Source organism: Dipteris shenzhenensis, chromosome 12, assembly GCF_047967505.1.
Source record: "Dipteris shenzhenensis isolate YYH24624 ecotype China chromosome 12, Dip_SZ_1.0, whole genome shotgun sequence".
Classification (NCBI taxonomy): Eukaryota; Viridiplantae; Streptophyta; class Polypodiopsida; order Gleicheniales; family Dipteridaceae; genus Dipteris; species Dipteris shenzhenensis.
In genome coordinates this window covers 29,206,778-29,227,239 of record NC_141607.1, presented here as the reverse complement: position 1 = coordinate 29,227,239, position 20,462 = coordinate 29,206,778, and the positions used below count along the sequence as shown (strand labels likewise).

Genomic DNA, 20,462 nt, shown 5'->3' with positions numbered 1-20,462 from the left:
TAGCATAATTTTCAGCAATGGTAACATACACTATTGTCTCAAGTCAAAATCCCTTCCATCAAATACTTAACAATGCTTTACTTTGGTCTTTTCAGGCTTTTGTGGTGGGCCATGATTGGGGTGCCTATATTGCTTGGTACATGTGCCTAATGAGGCCAGATCGAGTACGGGCCCTAGTTGCAATTAGTGTTTATTTCACCCCACGTTCACCTATGATGAGTCCCATCAAAGGTCTAAAATTGTTACTTGGTGAAGGCTTCTACATGTGCAGATTCCAGGTCATTTATAATTATGCTAGTCACTCTTCTATCATTCCCATGTCTCTCCCCTTCCCCTCCCTTAATGGTGTAATTATGGAAAGACATACGATGCAATTGTATTGTGCCTCATGTCTTGAAGAATGTGAATGCAAGTTTGACATGAGCACATTATTTTACGTGTAAAAAACATTTTCCACTGAGCTGCTGCATATGCATAAATGCAATTGTTTGACATAAGCACATATTCTACGTGTGAAAAATATTTCCTTCCGAGCGGCTGTGTACTCTTTGAAAATTTATGCAGTCACTCTCTTAATTTGTAAAAGAGCATTATCGTTTGGCATAGGCTAATGCATTGCCAGATTATGGCACAAGATGTAAATACACTATTGAAGTGATGGCACATTTTTAAAGGCATGCTTTGTATCAACACAATTATGTCCCTTGTCGAGCAAATAAAGGAACATGGGAAAATGTATAAGTCAGTTATATGATTAATTGAGGAAATCATAGATCAGTGAAATCTCTGCAATGACACTCTTAGATATTGAAGACTGACTAGTTTTGTAATGGATTTGAAGGATCAACTCAGACTTTCAATAAGATATACCTTAGCCTTTGAAAGGAAGCACCTTGAGGTAAAGGTGCCTAGAGTTGATCCCATAAATTTGTGTCTCCTTGCTATTGAATGATGAAAGAGGTCAGAGAGAGAGAGGGAGGGAGGGAGGGAGGGAGAGAGAGAGAGAGAGAGGGAGGGAGGGAGGGAGGGAGGGAGGGAGGGAAGGAGACCAAGATGTAAAGACACTATTGAAGTGCTGGCACATTTTTAAAGGCATGCTTTGTATCAACACAATTATGTCCCTTGTTGAGCAAATGAAGGAACATGGGAAAATGTATAAGTCAGTGATATGATTAATTGAGGAAATCATAGATCAGTGAAATCTCTGCAATGACACTCTTAGATATTGAAGACTGACTAGTTTTGTAATGGATTTGAAGGATCAACTCAGGCTTTCAATAAAGCTCTACCTTAGCCTTTGAAAGGAAGCACCTTGGGGTAAAGGTGCCTAGAGTTGATCCCATAAATTTGTGTCTCCTTGCTATTGAATGATGAAAGAGGCCAAATATCGTGAATCAATAAATCTATCAAAATCTAAACCGAGAATGCAAGAATTCAGGAAGAATGATCTGGTGTTATGCATTTATGCTTAAGATGCATGGTTGCAAAGAAACTCCAATATTGTAGATTATCATGCCTGGATGGAGCATGATAGTGCTTCTTCACGATTATAATGTTTAGTTTCTGCCAAGCAGGTAATGTATTGCACCCATTTTTAAGACTTCATACAACAAACCTTTTATTAAAATCAATTTTACTCACAGATCTCGTCACTCTCTTGGAAGTTTGCTGCTGAGATAGAGAGCTCACGACTTCCTAGCTTCATCCTTGTGGCTTGTATGGGATCTGGGACTCTCTGCTTCTTTGTTCTTTATGGATTATAACCTCATGGGAGTGCTCTTTTATTCCAGACTTCTTGAGTTGGACCTCTTTCTTCCAGCCTAGAAGCCAGTTTCCCCCATAGAGGCTGTTTTCTTGTTTCACCTTCTTGTCTGTCAGGAGAAGGTGAGTTTGTTTCCTCCTCTCACGTCAGTTCTTTGTCTAAGATCAGCATAGTATCTTGAATCACAAGTCAAGCAGCACTATTGTATCTCAATTGATTGGAAACCGTTTTCTGCCTACACTTTGTTTTGAATCTCCTCCAGATTTCTTACTTCTCCTGGTGAGTACGTAAGTTCAAAAGGAAAAGAGGAGGCGCTGATGCCTAGTTTAACTTGATAACTGAAGCAAGATAGTCTCCAGATGGTACGTATGGAGACGTGCGCATTTCGGTCAAACTGAGATCACTGCAGAGGCTGAAGGAGTACTTGTAGAGGACTGAGCAGTATTTGTTTTCATTCAGCTCACTATGGTCCTTGCTTAGCTGGTATTATCTGGCTTTTGGAGCCGCCTGTCAAAGGTCTCCCTCCAATAGGATTTTGTTTTGGGAGGTGACTTCGACATGCTTGAGATTTTGGAGGATAAGCTAGGAGGACTAGTCCAAGGATCTATTAACTTCATATTCATGGCGGAAGAGATCTAATTTTGGCCAAAACAAAATTCAAGTGTTTCAGATCCAACTTCTCCAGGGTATACGCTGGTCTCTCCTACAGCTGTAGAAGACGATATGGTTCTTAGATACAAGCGGCATTGGATAGTTTTTACGCGAGACCGTGGGCAGTTCATAGAGAGGGACATTGTGGGATCATTCTTGACATCATGACTCTAGTGTTGTTGTTTGTTGAATAATCAAAGAACCAGCTGGATATCTGATTTCATTTCCAAGTCATTCACTTTCAATCTTTCAATAAGTGAATTGCATGCAGTTCCCACCCCCTAGGACCATGTGGCATGGATGGCTTTTAGTAGTGCTCGCAGGCACCGTTTTGGGTAAACATACCTCACTTAGACGTTTTGGTTTAGGATAGAACACACTGTCATGATTGTATTCAATTTTTCCATAGGTGCAAAGGTTTCAGAGTAGTCAGTACCCTCAACCTTGCTGCTGTAACCTTTTTCCACCAAACTGGTTTGAGTCTGCCTTCAGAGTTCTTGTTTTTTTGTACTTCACTTGGTGCTAATCACATTTGCACAAGTCACAATTGAGTTAAATCGGACTTCCCATCCTTCAATTCTTTGCATTGGACAGCTTCTTTAAATGACTCAGGTTCCTGCCTCTACTAAGGTACAATACTTGTCAATGACTTTTTGTTACTCGTTGTGACCTCCTGGGTCCTTCGCTGTTTGGTTCTGACATTTCTGTCACATTTGATTCTTCATGAGATCCATTGACCATCTCTGGCCCATTTCTTTCAAGGGAGAGGGGTGAGCCTCCTCCTCAACTTCAATCTTTCCTTTATCCACTTTTTTGGGCTATTCAGCCTTTTATCTTGTTGTTCATTGTCATGTGGTTGCTTTTCTTCCTATTTGTGAGCTTGAGTGTCATTTGTCTTATCAAACACATCTCTGCTGATTCTGAGTTCTCCTCTGCATATCATAGAAGTTGTGGAAAACTCTTGCCCAAAAATTGCAGCATCTCTGGGCTAGGTGGTTTGTCTACTACCCTGGAAAAATGGGAATTCTCACAGATTTGGCATACTGTGGGACACGGATGTGCCAACGTGGGAATCCTATGCTATTACTGTGAATACTGTTGCAATGGGAAGTGTTTATTATAAACTCCAACGAGGTCTTTTTGTAGGTTCTTGCTTTGAATACAGAAAATTTGGACACATCGCATCACAATATCCTTTGGCTTTACCTCCAGAAGCTATGCCTATCCCAGGGCAAAGAAAAAATGCCCCTGGGACTTCTATACCTAAAATTAGATTAATAAACCAGCCATGGCTGTCCAGGACAAAGGAAAGGCCAAGATTAGTCCTGTTCCTAATGGTAATGGTGCAATGCCTTCTACATCTCAAGAAAAAGCTAAAGACAAATCTTCAAATGAAGGTTGGAAAACCCCAAGGAAAATTATCATAGTTAGAAGGGCACTTCCACCTCCTACATGGACTGGTGCATCCTCCAATGGTCATTCATCTTGTAGACCATGAAAGCATTACGATTTGGGAAAAAATGTAGTGTATTATTTATTGTCTCTATTGCGATAGTAAAGCTGCTGGCATTCTCTCTGGTGATCTTACTCATGAATGGACTCTTTCTTGTTTTGTACATCAAGGTTTCCCTGTTAGTGCTTTGCTATATTCCATAGCTGCTCATCCAATGCTTCAATACATTGATCATTTGGAATCTACAAGTTCTCAGCATGGTTTACAGATACATGGAAGTAGGCCACTGATTGCCCAAGCTTATGCTGATGATTCCTTCTTCACTCCTTAGAATACTAAGAGGGATCTTTCGTGCCGTATGTGTGCCTTATCTTTATATGGTTTGGCAGCTGATCTGCAGATAAATTTCCAAAAGTCTAAGATTCTCCCATGTATGTGAGATATTGGCATCATATTTTATGGCTTGGGAAGATTGTTTCACCTACATAGTTAGCTTGTCATCTTGGCTACCCCTTGGCGTGGAACTCTCAGCCACACCAAATGGACTGGGTGCTCATAAAGCTAAAACATAAATGGCAATACTAGAATTTGGCTACTTGGCCATTGCATGTCTGTTTTCACATTGTCCAATCTATCTTGGTCGCCTATATACAGTTTTATTTTCCTTTAATGATGTTGGCTAAGCAAGGCATCTCTAGTTTCATGTCTAATACTATGGAGATTTTCTAGAGATCACATCATGGCTGTAAAGCTGTCCGGTTACCTTTAGTGGAGCATCATTTGCTTGTCGAAGATGCATGGAGGATTGAATATCTTGAATATATATTTTTTTCCCAAAATATTACTTCATAAAGTATGAATGAAAACCGCAAGAGCAAGCTCTAATGCGGGAGTACATCATGCCATGCATGAGAAAAAACCCAAAACGAGCTAACAAAAATCCAAGGTGAATATCCTGAATATTCATGTGCATGTTCTGGCAAATAATGGGAAAATGATACTTCAGTTTATGCAAGGTGATCAGCGATGGGTGTATTTGATGTGGCACTTGCTTTTGCATTTGTCCATGGATGGTTTTGGTCACTGGTAGCCTCCTTGGTGGGACTTTCTCCTTGGTTATATTTATGGCAGGGTTAAGGGCTGTCCTTTTGTACATACTCACACATCTTGAATAGAAGGGCACGGATGTTCTTAATGGAAACTCTTTGCGGGCAGAGTGCTTTCATTGGTCAAAGGTCTTTGCACATCCTTTGGCCCTACATGAGCTCCATTTTATTTGTTGTGGGTGATTTGTTAGATGTTGATGGTGTGGTGTTATCTTTCGTTGTAGTAGCTAAGAATTTTGGTTTGGGACAGCATTATAGACCGCTCTGGCACATATTGTCATAGACGCTTCATGATTTTCAGCCAGTACACGCCTTGAGATTGTAGACCGCCTCAAAACTGGGTCCTTCAATCAGATGATCTTGCTTGTCGTTTGCTTTGCTGTTGGTAGATGTGAAAGTTGCAACCTTGTATAAGGTTTTGCTACCTCCGCCTTGGATTTCTGCTCATGCAAATCACATCTGGTCTATGACTCGTACTTCTTGGTGGTGGAGAAAAAGGTTGTAACAAATTTGGGATTGCAAAATCCTTCTTTGTGAATAACTTTTCTTCTACCGAGTTTTTCTTGGGGACACCTCTTGGCACGCATACATATTACTCTGGATATTTGTCACTTATGTTTGTTTTCTGGGAATCAATGCCTCATCTTTTTGGCATTGCCCTGAGACTCATGATTTCTTGTTTTTTCTGCAATAACAACTTCAGGCACACTTCTCTGGTGCTTGGTTTGGCAAGCTTTCTAGTTGTTTGGGTTTCACCTTGTTCGCTAGGTGCATGATCTTTTCTTTACATGGGTACGCTATTGGGCATTATGGACTCTATGGAAGGATCGAAACCATTGGGTCTTTGGTAATCCATACCTTGCCAAGTATCCCTTCTTCTAGGCATCTTTGTGGGCAATCGTTCTTTGACTGTCTACATGCTCGAGACTTGGACTATTCTACTTACTTGTCATACAATGAGATTTTCTGATTTGTAGTAGCATATTCCCTCCTTGGGGAATGTTTTTTGTAATATGATAGCATATGGATTTCACCAAAAGAGTCTCTCTCTCTCTCTCTCTCTCTCTCTCTATGTATGTGTGTGTGTGTGTGTGTGTGTGTGTGTGGACCTAGTACGGTTGGAGCACACAGACATATTGCTTCAGCTGTTTGTCACAGATGCTCGCACTCTACTGAATCAGTGCTTCATATCTTTTGGTCCTGTCCAAACACTTCTGATCTTATTGCTCTCATCAACAGAGGCTTCGACAGCGATTTCCTACTATTACTTTTGGCAGATTTTTCTGGTTGTTTGGATTTCATCCCCAGAGACAGGGTTTTGATTTATTTTTTGTATGGGTGCGATATTGGACCCTATGGACTTTATGGATGGATAGAAATCATAGAGTCTTTGGTGATCCACTATTTTCATCCTTTCTTTTCTTCAAACGATCTCTGCAACAATCATTCTACGATTGTTTTCAGACTCGTTTGATTGATCAGGATGTGTATACAGCTTATACTGAGATCTTTTGTTGAGTAGTAGCTACTTCGTTTTTTGAAGCAGCTATGAATGTAATTATTCCATAGAAATAAAAGATTTCTTCTCACAAAAAAAAAGTGTGTGTGTGGACCTATCACCCTTATGTCAATCATTTACAAAGTCACTAAAAAAATGATTGTCGATCGGCTAAAGGGGTTTCTACATGATGGGTTGCATTTTGCCCAATATGGCTTTGTCTGGCGTAGGCATATCACAGATAACATTGCTAATGCCTATGTTGGAATTGAATATGCCAAATACACGCAGCAAGATGTTTTATTATTGCAAGTTGATATTGCCAAAGCCTTTGACACGGTTAAATGGGATTTTATTTCATCGACTATGCACGCATTGGGATTTGGCACAAAAATGCAGCAAGTTATCACTTGGCTATATCAAGATAGTAAAGCTGCCTGCATACTTTCAAGGGATATTTCTACATCCTGGACTCTTGGCTGTTCTGTTAGGCAAGAATGTCCCCTAAGTGCCTTACTTTTTGCAATAGCCACTCATCCGATGCTTCAATATGTGGACCACCTTTTGGACACTGACCAATTGCATGGTTTGGAGATTACTGGCAGTCGCAGCATGATCGCTCAAGCATATGCTGATGATTCATTCTTTACTCCAAAAAATACTCGGAGTGATCTATCCATGATTATGCAGGCTCTTTCTACATATGGATTGGCTGCTGGTCTTCGGGTCAATTTTTAGAAATCAAAATTGTTGCCGTTGCATGAACAGGAATGGCACAGTCTTCTGTGGCCTGGGGAAATTGTCCCCGCCTCTCAATTTATTCGACATCTCGGCTATCCTCTAGGCTGGGAACTCACCCGTTCCCAACAAACTGATTGGGTGTTGACAAAGTTGAGGGCAAAACTTGAATATTGGAAGCTTGCAACTTGGCCACTACATGTTCGTTTGTGAATTGCACAATCCATTTTGATAGCATACATACAGTTTTATCTGCCTCTCATTATGTTCACTAAGGCAGAGCTGAACTCCTTTATGTCAGCTATCATGGAAATTTTCTGGTGTGCTAAAAATGGCAATAAAAGTCTCAGATTACTCTCTATGCATCGTCTCTGTTCTCCAAAGATGCACGGGGGTCTGAACATTCTCAATATTCACATGCATTTACTTGCTCACAGAGGAAAAATGATGTTGCAGTTTATGCAAGGAGATCAGCCGTGGGCTTTAATGATCCACTCTCTCTTATCACATATTCATACTTCTGTATTTGGGCATTGGCAGCCCACTCCGTGGGATTTCATATTTGGCTCTATCCAAGGCAAGATCAGAGGCTGCTCTTTTGTTTCTCGCCTCCTTCTTAATTGGAAACATATCTTATCCCACTTGGAATGGCATGGCCGAGACTCTTTGTCGGGAAACTCCTTGAGGGCTGAGAATATTTATTGGTCTAAAGTATTCCACCCTTCTTTGGCCATTCAAGAACCAAGACGTTCTTACTTTCTCTCCTTCAAAGGCATCACTTATGTGGCAGATGTACTTCAGGATGATGGCACACTTTTATCCTTTTCCATGGCTGCCAGCAAATACGGTTTGGGAGCTCATTATCGTCCTCTCTGGCATCGGATTTCAGCAATGCTTCAACCGTTTTTGCCAGTACCTCGCATGGAACTTCAGAACAGGCTTGAGGATTGGATTTTACGCTCTTCTTACTCTTCAGCCTGTCCCTTGAAGTTCTCACATATTACAGTGCCATCACTATATAAAGTGCTATTACTTCCGCCTTGGATTTCTGACAGAGCAAATACTGTTTGGCATATGGATCGCCCACTAAAGTGGTGGAGCAAGAGGCTGCGTCTCCTTTGGCATTACAACGTCCCTCTTCGACAACAGCTTTTTCTTTGGCGAGTCCTGCTTGGCATTTTTCCATCTGGCCAGCTACTTGCACATAGACATATTGCTCCGGCTGTTTGCCACAGATGCTTACACCCCACTGAATCTGTGCTACACATTTTTTGGTTCTGTTCACATACTTGCACCTTTATCGCTCTCATCCGACAGAGGCTTCGAGCGAGATTTCCTACTGCTACTTTTGGCAGGCTTTTTTGGTTGTTTGGTTTTCATCCACTGAGACAGGGTTTTGATTTGTTTTTTATATGGGTACGCTACTGGGCACAATGGACTTTATGGATGGACAGAAATCTTTAGAGTCTTTGGTGATCCCCTTTTTTCATCCTTTATCTTTTTCAAACGATTTCTGCAGCAATCATTTTATGATTGTGTTCAGACTCGTTTGATTGATCAGTCCATCAGGCTTATTTCTGACATCGCTATTTCCAGCAAATGATCAGACTTGCAATTCATCCCTTGCCTTTGCATGCCCAGGAGGACATGAATTATGTTTGGGACAGCTTTGTCTCTCGTATACAGAATGTCATTAGGGAGTATGGGAACTGGCATATGACTAAATGGAGGAATGAGGTTAAATGGGCAAAAAGGATAGCACAACAATTGACTGAATTTTCACATTTAAGGCCTCTCTATGAATCAGCAAATGATTCCCTTTCACATGCTCGGATTAAATTGACTGCTAATGATCAGAGGAAATTGCACAAATGGCATATTAGAGCAAGAATGAAGCCCCTCATGGATAAGGGCTGCTCATCAAAAGCCTTTTTCCAGGGCCTGCATGCTACTCGAAAGAAAAACTCATGTCTAAGCGTAAGGAAGCTAGATGGCTCTTGGACGCACTCTTTCTCTGATCTCCAAGATGAATGCCAAAATTATTTCCAGAAATTATTCTTTGCTCCTGGTTCCCCATCAAATCAAATGACTGATGCGAGGACTGAATTCCTCCAATATGTTTCTGAAATAGTGGAAATGGATGATGCTCTTACCTTGGAGAGACCTTTTACTGATACATAACTTGATAATGCCTTGTTCCACCTCGGCAAATACAAGTCCCCTGGCTGGGATGGCCTTACGGTGGAATTTTATATTTCTTTTTGGGATGATTTGAAAGATGTCATTTTGCAAATGATCAATGTTGCCTGGCAAGAAAATCAGTTGCTGCACTCTTGGAAGCATGGCATAGTCAAACTTGTGCCCAAAAAACATCTGTGTGACCATATGTCAGATTGGAGGCCTATTACTTTGATGCCTGTAGTTTACAAACTCATTGCCAAAATGATTGTGTATAGGCTTCACGGGATACTGAATGCGGGCCTTCATCCTCATCAGTATGGGTTTGTGCCGAGAAGACAAATCCATGACAATATCTCCAATGCATTGACTACAATTGAATATGCTAAGTACTCTCATCAAGATGTGCTCATATTGCAGGTAGATATTGCTAAGGCATTTGACACTGTTCAATGGGATTTTATATCTCAAATCATGACAAAGTTGGGCTTTGGTCCAAAGATAGCAAATGCAGTTTATTGGCTTTATTCTGGCTCTACTTCTCAGTGCATTCCTGGGGGTCATCTATCTCGGTCATGGACATTGGGTTGATCAGTTAGACAGGGCTGCCCTCTTAGTGCTCTCTTCTATGCCATTGCGACCCATCCCCTCCTAATGTATCTTGATCATCTTACAAATACAGGACAGATGACTGGTCTTAAAATTCCTGGGGCTGCATCTTTTTTGGCACAAGCATATGCTGATGATTCTCCCGCTGCCAATCCATACAATGATAGAGTGGTCATAAGCATGTGAACTTCCCGGGGAGAATTTTGTGGCATTTGACAAATCTAAATTGCTTCCCCTGAAACAATGTGATTGGCATTCTATTCTTTGGCCAGGTCAGGTGGTGCATTCCAAAGATGTAGTCAGACATTTGGGATATCCTATAGGATGGCACATCACCAGGAAGCAGCAGTTAAAATGGATCTTCCAAAGACTTCAACATAAACTGCAATACTGGAAAATTTCTACTTGGCCACTTCATGTCAGGCTCAGAATAGTACAGTCCATTGTAATGTCCTATGTCCAGTTCTTTTTTGCTTTGCTGCATTGGTCCTCCAGAGATATTTTAGCCTTTATGTCTCAAGCTATGGAGATGTTATGGACGACAAAAACTGCTGTGAAAGCATTGAGACTGATGAAGATGGAAATGGTGTGCTCTCCTAGGATGCATGGTGGACTAAATATCCTCAATATAAGATATCATGTACTTGCAAGGAAGGCGACTATGCTCCAAACTTTTTTCCACCAACAACAGCCATGGACTTGTATGATAGCATCCATGTGTGTCAACATGAGGACTTTTGCTTATGGTCATTGGACTACAGATCATTGGGAGGTTGTCATTGGGAGATTCATAGGGAAGATACCTGGCTGTCCTTTCTCTAATGCTCTGATACTTGACTGGAAACAAGTACTTTCTAAGGTCAAATGGGCTCCTGACAATTGCTCGGGGACAAACTCAATGAGGAAAGAAAGTATTCATTGGAGTGCCATCTTTGACATTCCACTTGCTTTACAAGAACCTGTTCGGGAATACAATCTCATGAAATTGGGAATTAGATATAAACATGATGTGTTAGATAATCAGGGCTATGTCTTATCCTTTCCTCAGGCCACTGCTTCCTATGCATTGGGAATGCACCATAGGTTGAGATGGAAGAAAATTGCTGATTTGTTACATCCTTTTCTACATGTTCCCCCTGTGGCTGACACAGACAGGCTTATGGATTGGCGATTGCAACCCTCTACTACATGCTCTCATCCTGTTCCTCTGCCTGCCCTGACCTCCATCAAAGCCTACAGGCTTCTTCAGCCTGCTCCATGGATTCAGCAATATGCTAATACTCTGTGGCATATCAGGAAGCCCCTCTCATGGTGGCGGAAGAATCTCCGGATATTATGAAAGTGTAAAATGCCTTTGAAACAAAGACTTTTTCTTTGGAGATGCATGACAGGCACATTTTCAGTGGGAGTCACACTTGCCAAACGTCGCATTGCACCAACCACATGTTTAAGATGTCAAGCTCCTTCATAGATTGTCCCTCATTTGCTTTGGGAGTGCCCGTGCTCCATGAACCTCCTAGGGAGAATTTCAGATCATCTTCGGCTCCGTTTCCCGAGTCACAAATTTGGGAAACATTTTTGGCTATTTGGCAGATTTATGAGGTCTTTGTCTCAATACTCACTATTTCTTTCTTGGGTGAGATATTGGGCTCTTTGGACAATCTGGAGTGAGCATAATTTGGCATACTTGGTTCGGCTGATTCACAAGTCATATGAATCTTTCCGAGCCTCATTGGGGCAATCCTTATATGATGCCTGCCATGAGGGTGATATAGATTCTTCTTGCATAGAGCTTTTCTTTTTATGTTTCTGATCTTTGGGATACTCTCCTTTTTGGAGACTTCCCATCTTGTAAATTTATGAGCATATAAATACAGCACTGGATATTACTAAAAAAAAAGTGTGTGTGTGTGTGTATGTGTGTGTGTGTGTGTGTGTGCGTGTGTGGCAACTGATTTTCTTGCCAGGCATTATTGATCATTTGCAAGAGGACTTCTTTCAAATCATCCCAAAAGGAAATATAAAATTCCACCGTAAGGCCATCCCAGCCAGGGGACTTGTATTTACTGAGGTGGAACAATGCATTATCAAGTTTTGTGTCAGTAAAAGGTCTCTCCAAGATAAGAGCATCATCCATTTCCACTATTTCAGAAACATATTGGAGGAATTCAGTCCTAGCATCAGTCATTTGATTTGATGGGGAACCAGGAGCAGAGAACAATTTCTGGAAGTAGTTTTGGCATTCATCTTGGAGATCAGAGAAAGAGTGTGTCCAAGAGCCATCGAGCTTCCTTACCCTTAGACATGAGTTTTTCTTTCGAGTAGCATGCAGGCCTTGGAAAAAGGCTTTTGATGAGCAGCCCTTATCCATGAGGGGCTTCATTCTTGCCCTGATCTGCCATTTGTGCAATTTCCTCTGATCATTAATAGTCAATTTAATCTAAGCATGTGAGAGGGTATCATTTTCTGAATCAGAGAGAGGCCTTAACTGAGAAAATTCAGTCAGTTGTTGTGCTGTCCTTTTTGCCTATTTAACCTCATTCCTCCATTCAGTCATATGCCATTTGCCATACTCTAAGCTCTCTCCATCCCTCCATCCATTGCTCTTGGACTCTCCATCCCGTTTTCCTCGGACCTGTCACCTCCATCCTTCTCTCTCCATCCTCTTCATCCTTTGCTCCATCTTCTCCATCCTTGGCAGCCTGCTCTCCATCCCTCCATCCTCCTTCTCTCCATCCTCTCTTTAATCTTACCTGTAACCTCTCCATCCTCCTCCTCTCCATCCTCCTTCACTTCTACCTCTGATCCTCCAGGCTCCTTTCACCTCTCCATCCTCTTTTACCTTTGAGCTCTCCATCCTCCTTCTACCTCTCCATCCTTTCTCACTTGTGACCTCTCCATTCTTCTTCTCACCTCTCCATCCTCCTCAATGCCGAGAGATGCTTATTGGGTCCATGTCTCCCTCCTGGATAGTTATAAAGGAGGCGGGGGCTCCAAGAAGTGGAGATGCAACTATTGCGGCATAAGCAAAACGGGGTCTGTCACACGGGTGAAAGACCATCTAACAGGTGTTCCCAGCAAGGATGTAGGACCTTGTGAGTTCGTGCCTACTTCAGTTAAAGGTGGCCTAACAGAATGGAAGCGTGTGCGTATCGTAGCCTTGGCTGCAAAAAGTGGAGGAAAAGGGCTATAAGATGAAGAAGAGGCTGCTGACACTGAGCCATTGGATGACGCCAGCACATTGGGTTCTGCAAAGAGAAGTAGAGGGGCATCAACTACATCGAGCGCGGGTCCTAGTGCTACAAGAACACCCTTGTCACATGGATCAACTAGTGTGGATGCTAGTGCGGGAAAAAGAGGATCACTGCAAAGGTCTAGCATTCAGGCACGCTTGCAAAAGCAAGCAGTGAAGGAGGCCACTAGTGATCTCACAAAGCTCTTCATACAGTGTGCAATACCCTTTCATGTGGCGAAGACTACACGATGGAGGAAGGCCATGAGAGCCGTAAGCCGCATTGGGTATGAATGGGAAGGGCCTACATATGAGGCCTTGTGGACAAGAGAGCTAAGAAGAGGGAGGGAATGTGTGGAAGACCAAATGAAGCCCTTGAAAGAGACTTGGAAAAAATATGGATGCACACTCTTATGCAATGGATGGTCAGATGCACGCAAGAGGAATGTGTACAATATTTTCGTGTCTTCTTGCAAGGGTGCCATGTTAGAAGATGAGTTCCCTAAGATTGTGTGGACACCCTGTGCCTCACATTGCCTTGATCTTTTGATGGAGGACCTAGGGAAGATACCTTGGATTGATGACATCTTCTCCACGGCCCGCAGTATCGTGAAGTTTGTCACGAAGAGACCCAAAGTCCTCAGCATCTTTCGGGCTTACAGTGACCTTGAGCTATTGAAACCTCCAGCCACAAGGTTTGCTTACATGTTCATAGTGGTGGAGAGGCTTGTGCGAGTGCGCCAGGGCTTGTTGCACACGGTTGTGTCTCGGGAGTGGGGAGATTGGGATGATAGAGGCCAAGCAAAGTCTATCAAATTTTTTCGCATGATCATGGATGAGTCTTGGTGGAATCAGGCGGAGGCATTAATCAAATCGATTAATCCTATTTACACGGTGCTTCGCATCACGGACATGGAGGGAAGCACATTAGGGCTCTTGTACGAGTTTATGGACAAGATTGGAGAGGCCCTCAACAGAAACACTTCCCTATCGCCTGATAAGTAAGGACTTTTTACTTTTGTAATATGTATAATTATTGCAGTTACTAAATTGCAAATTGCAATTTGTTATCATGAAGCCTGGAATTTTCAAATATATATTATGTATGTACTATTATCTATAGTCTATGAATTTTGCATGCATAATGCATTCTAATTTCTTGTGGCATGATTTAGGGTTGAGTCCATCCGTGCTATATGGAATAAGCGGTGGAATTGGTTCCACCGCCCAATCCATGCGGTGGCACATGTATTGCATCCGCTCTGGCGCAGTCAAGAGCAATATGAGAATGACGAGTTGGAGGAGGGGATGCAACAGTATCTACAAAATTGGACGGGTGATGACTTGGAGATGCAACGAAGAATGGAGGATGAACTTCTATTGTTCCGCAATCACAGCCTCTCCTTTGGTCGACCTACGGCTAGGCTCCGAGAGACACAATTGCAACCTGTCTCCTGGTGGGAGAAATATGGCAACTGTACTCCTACTTTGGTAAGAGTCTAAGAGACAAGTTCCAACGCCACTAGTTAGAGCTTAGTCGTTAAGTAATTTGAAGTTTTATCTACTACAAATATGTTTAAAGTTATCAAGTTCCTGATACTTGTCTCTGCTTAATTGGCTTATGGCAGAAACGCCTTGCTATACGTGTTCTCTCACAGGACTGCAATTCCGGTCCTTGTGAGAGGAACTCGAGCACTTGGGCCCTCTTTCACACAAAGAAGAGGAACAGATTGAGCACAGCTCAATTGGAGCGGTTGATGTTTTGTCATTGCAACCTCCGTCTCCTTGAGTTCGCCGCCGGCTGCCCCGAACCTCGCCAAGTGAATGTAGACAAGGTGGATGTGGAGAAGATGAAGCCCATACCAGATATCCCACGGGAGGTGCTGGACATATACACCATGTTGTATGAGGAGCTGTCAGCACCAGCACACCACACACGATCATACACTCAACCATCTGGAGATGGTGCTAGTACTTCAGTTGCACCCGATGGTCCTGATCCTGATGTTGATGATTCTTCTTCAGACAATGACACAGATGCCTCAAGCTTATCTGAGGACGCAGAGGATGACGATGACGAGGAGTCCATGGATGATGCAGATGATCAGTAGTCCTGCCTCATGATACATGTTGATTTCAGATTATTGAAGCATCATTCAAGGATTTAGAATCATAGAGGCATGAATGATGCATTGATGCTTGAAGGCTGAAGCTTCAAGTATAGATAATTGTAATTTGTATTATGTATGATTTGCACTCTATTGATAATTATATTATGTATAAAAAATAATTTTTTATACATAAATTGTATCATATTGCCGTTTCTTCTGTTTCCGTTTTGGCGGGGCCCGGAAACTCCGTTTCTTCCGTTTCCGTTTCGGCTGGTAACTATGGCTGCAAGGGGCTGAGTACGAGGTGGAAAAGAAACCAGAGGAGCTCTAGAGAGGTGGCTGATAGCACCGGACCATAGGCAGCCTGAATGCGGGCCTTCATCCTCATCAGTATGGGTTTGTGCCGCGAAGACAAATCCATGACAATATCTCCAATGCATTGACTGCAATTGAATATGCTAAGTACTCGCGTCAAGATGTGCTCATATTGCAGGTAGATATTGCTAAGGCATTTGACACTGTTCAATGGGATTTTATCTCTCAAATCATGACAAAGTTGGGCTTTGGTCCCAAGATAGCAAATGCAGTTTACTGGCTTTATTCTGGCTCTACTTCTCAATGCAATCTTGGGGGTCATCTGTCTCGGTCATGGACAATGGGTCGATCAGTTAGACAGGGCTGCCCTCTTAGTGCTCTCTTCTATGCCATTGCGACCCATCCCCTCTTAATGTATCTTGATCATCTTACAAACACAGGACAGATGACTGGTTTAAAATCCCTGGGGCTGCATCTTTTTTGGCACAAGCATATGCTGATGATTCCTTCTTTATGCCACAGAATTCTCCCCGGGAAGCTCACATGCTTATGACCACCCTATCATTGTATGGATTGGCAGCGGGATTGCATGTCAATTTTGACAAATCTAAATTACTTCCCCTAAAACAATGTGACTGGCATTCTATTCTTTGGCCAGGTCAGGTGGTGCATTCCAAAGATGATGTAGTCAGGCATTTGGGATATCCTATAGGATGGCATATCACCAGGAAGCAGCAGTTAAAATGGATCTTCCAAAGACTTCAACATAAACTGGAATACTGGAAAATTTCTACTTGGCCACTTCATGTCAGGCTCAGAATAGTACAGTCCATTGTAATGTCCTATGTCCAGTTCTTTTTGCCTTTGCTGCATTGGTCCTTCAGAGATATTTCAGCCTTTATGTCTCAAGCTATGGAGATGTTATGGAGGAAAAAAACTGTTGTGAAAGCATTGAGACTGATGAAGATGGAAATGGTGTGCTCTCCTAGGATGCATGGTGGACTTAATGTCCTCAATATAAGATATCATGTACTTGCAAGGAAGGCGACTATGCTCCATACTTTTTTCCGCCAACAACAGCCATGGACTTGTATGATAGCATCCATGTGTGTCAACATGAGGACTTTCGCTTATGGTCATTGGACTACTGATCATTGGGAGGTTGTCATTGGGAGATTTGTAGGGAAGATACCTGGCTGTCCTTTCTCTAATGCTCTAATACTTGACTGGAAACAAGTTCTTTCTAAGGTCAAATGGGCTCTTGATAATTGCTCGGGGACAAACTCAATGAGGAACGAAAGTATTCATTGGAGTGCCATCTTTGACATTTCACTCGCTTTACAGGAACCTATTCGGGCATACAATCTCATGAAATTGGGAATTAGATACATACATGATCTGGTAGATAATCAGGGCTATGTCTTATCTTTTCCTCAGGCCATTGCTTCCTATGCATTGGGAATGCACCATAGGTCGATATGGAAGAAAATTGCTGATTTGTTACATCCTTTTCTACCTGTTCCTCCTGTGGCTGACATAGACAGGCTTATGGATTGGCAATTGCAACCCTCTGCTACATGCTCTCATCCTGTTCCTCTGCCTGCCTTGACCTCCATCAAAGCCTACAGGCTTCTTCAGCCTGCTCCATGGATTTAGCAATATGCTAATACTCTGTGGCATATCAAGAAGCCCCTCTCATGGTGGCGGAAGAATCTCCGGATATTATGAAAGTGTAAAATGCCTTTGAAACAAAGACTTTTTCTTTGGAGATGCATGACAGGCACATTGTCAGTGGGAGTCACACTTGCCAAACGTCGCATTGCACCATCCACATGTTTAAGATGTTTAGCTCCTTCAGAGACTGTCCCTCATTTTTTTTGGCAGTGCCCGTGTTCTAGGAACCTCCTCGGGAGAATTTCAAATCATCTTCGGCTCCGTTTCCCAAGTCACAGATTTGGGAAACATTTTTGGCTATTTGGCAGATTTATGAGGTCTTTGTCTCAATACTCACTATTTCTCTCTTGGGTGAGATATTGGGCTCTTTGGACAATCGGGAGTGAGCATAATTTGGCATACTTGGGTCGGCAGATTCACAAGTCATATGAATCTTTCCGAGCCTCATTGCGGCAATCCTTATATGATGCCTGCCATGAGGGTGATATAGATGCTTCTTGCATAGAGCTTTTCTTTTTATGTTTCTGATCTTTGGGATATTCTTCATTTTGGAGACTTCCCATCTTGTAAATTTATGAGCATATAAATACATTGCACTCGATATTACTAAAAAAAAAGTGTGTGTGCGTGTGTGTGTGTGTGTGTGTGTGTGTGTGAGTGTCTGTGACGAGCGACCTCTGCTGTTCAGCCTCGTCAAGATTTTTGTACAGCGTTTGCACGCTGTTCGTACGCCCGTACAAACAGATAGGTTAGGTGTGACGTACCTCCGCACAGTTCTGAACGCAGTTCCGTTCCCGTCTGCATCGCTGTACAGTTTTCAGGAAGACCACGTTTCGTACGTCCAGCCCTGTCTGCATCTCCGTACAATCCCGTCTGCATCTCTGTACAGTCCCCGTCTGCATCTCCATACAGTCCCGTCTGCATCTCCGTACAGTCCCCGTCTCCATCTCCGTACAATCCCGTCTCCATCTCCGTACAATCACGTTTGTTGTTTCTGTACTTTTCCGTACAGTCCTGTGTCTGTACGCTCTTTTTTTCCTTTTTGTCTTGTCGTAGCTCAATCATGTCTTCAAGTTTGGATGTTTGTACATATGCTCGAAAAGAAAGACCTGCAGATGCTAAGCGGCGCCTATCAGAGCCTGCATCACACGATGATGAACTAACTATGGAAGCTCAGTACGTGTTTGACACCCTTAAGGATGACTTTCAGCAGTCACAACAGGAATGGGGAAAACCAGTTCCAGAGGTCACGTACAAATTGAAATTGTCGTCCCTCGTGAATCCTCTCAGGAAGTTGTCTCAAACTGCGGTTATAACTTTCTTTCCAGGAAGAATCCCAGCGGCTAGTGATGTCGCGCAGTGGATTAAGTCCATCCTTGGAGGATGCTTTGTAGAGGGAGTGTATTTTGCTTCCAGAGGCTTTTATGAGATGCATTTATCAGATGCTTCGTGCAAGCAGAGGCTTCTCGAGTTCTCTCCCCTATTTTACGGGAAGCAGATGGTACATGCTATGCCCTGGTCCCCAAACAAGGATTATCAAAGTCTTATACCACATCATTGTCCTGTATGGGTTGAGGTCGTTAACTTCACGGACTATATGCGTGAAGAGTTGCCTGGCCTGGCTGCTTCTTTGGGACAAGTCATTTGTCCTCCACGCCCCATGGGAAACCGTAACAGGTTCTGCATTCTCTGGGACGCTGATACACCTACCCCTCCTTCTATTGCAGTGGAAGTTGAGGGAGTGCAATTGGGAAAAAAGTATTTTGAATTGAAATGGGGCGTGTTTGTAGGAGCTTGTTTTGCCTGCCACAAGTTTGGGCATCTAGCCTCTGAATGCCCAATGGTTCTGCATCAGCCCCCTCCCAATGCCTTGCCGCCCGAGACACGGGAAATGAATGAGAATTTACAAGCTAAGATAGCAAATAGAAATGGAGCAAAGAATGCCAAACCAATCAATCAGGTGCAGCAGTCACTTGCTGGAAAAGGAAAAGATAAAGGAAAAGAGAAGACGAAGGAATTTGCGGGGATTGATCAGGATGGTTTTCAACAACCTAAGAAGGTGGTTGTATTAAAGCAATGCCCCCTTCAATCTTGTCAATGGGATGCTTCTTCTCCCTCACCCGGACAGGCTTCTACTTCAGCTCCTACCCTTCAAAATTAGGTGGGGGTATTGAAGAAGGGCATCCCCATATGTGATTGAGAAGAGGGGGAATATGCTATGTCTTTCATGGATCATGAAGGAATGCAGCCCATGCAGGCAGAGGCTTTGCCTCTCTGATGTCTTGTTTTATTCTGATACCTTGCTGTACATACCTCTTTTATGCCTCAAACACTTAAGTGCTTTACATACAATGTACAGAGCCTCTGCAATGTCTCCAAGTGGAGGCTTTTATGGAATTATGTACATAAAATGCAGCCAGATATTGTTTGCTTGCAAGAACTAAGGCTTTACTGGTTAAGCCTTCTTTTACTGCTCCGAAGCATTACTGGAGGAAGGTAGAAAAACCACAGGTTAATCTTCTCTTGCTGAAGAAGTTTAGGATCCGACTCCTGTTGAGCATCATCAGCCTCCTCCTTCTCTAGATATGGATGTGCCCCTTGCAGAGGAGATCATGCAGGATGTTGCACGTGCTCTTTCTCAGGTTGATCCTCGAAGTGAAGCTGAAATGCCGAGTCCTGCTTTATCAGATGCTTTATCAGATGCAACTCTTTCGTCGGAGGATACAGATGTTGATCTAGCTCCTTTGCCTTTGATGCCTGTGCCAGAGTCTTCTGTTCGGGATGCAGAAGTGCCTTTTTTATTGGAATCTTTTCATCCCATGTTACAACAGGTTTTTGACCTGTGATTTAGAAATTTTGGGTACCAACCTATATCAAGAAGAATCACAAGGGCAAAAAACAGCTGGTTTTTATTGATGATGTGGTTTCATCACTGCATCAGTTTTTACAGAGCAATAATTTGAAGCTAGAGGATGTTGTGTTTGATCCTCCTCCAGCTTGATATGTAACTTTTTACTTGGCTGCCTCATGACTTTTGCTGTGAGGCTTTACGTGTAATTTTTTTTCTTGTACTTATTGGTGGGTTTTTATCTCTTTTTTAGGTTTCCCACACAGAAATATAAGATTTCACTATAA

The 20,462-nt window shown here is 42.7% G+C and overlaps 1 protein-coding gene across 2 annotated transcripts in view; it reads left to right on the top strand.

Annotated features, from left to right (window-relative positions):
- The window catches only part of LOC147896069 (epoxide hydrolase 1-like), a 138,553-nt gene that overhangs the window by 73,518 nt on the left and 44,573 nt on the right, over window positions 1–20,462 (top strand). For both annotated transcript variants that reach the window (XM_087382660.1, XM_087382661.1), the window contains exon 3: window positions 96–278. In XM_087382660.1, the coding sequence (XP_087238786.1) occupies window positions 96–278 (183 nt within the window). The remainder of the gene's footprint in view (window positions 1–95; window positions 279–20,462) is intronic.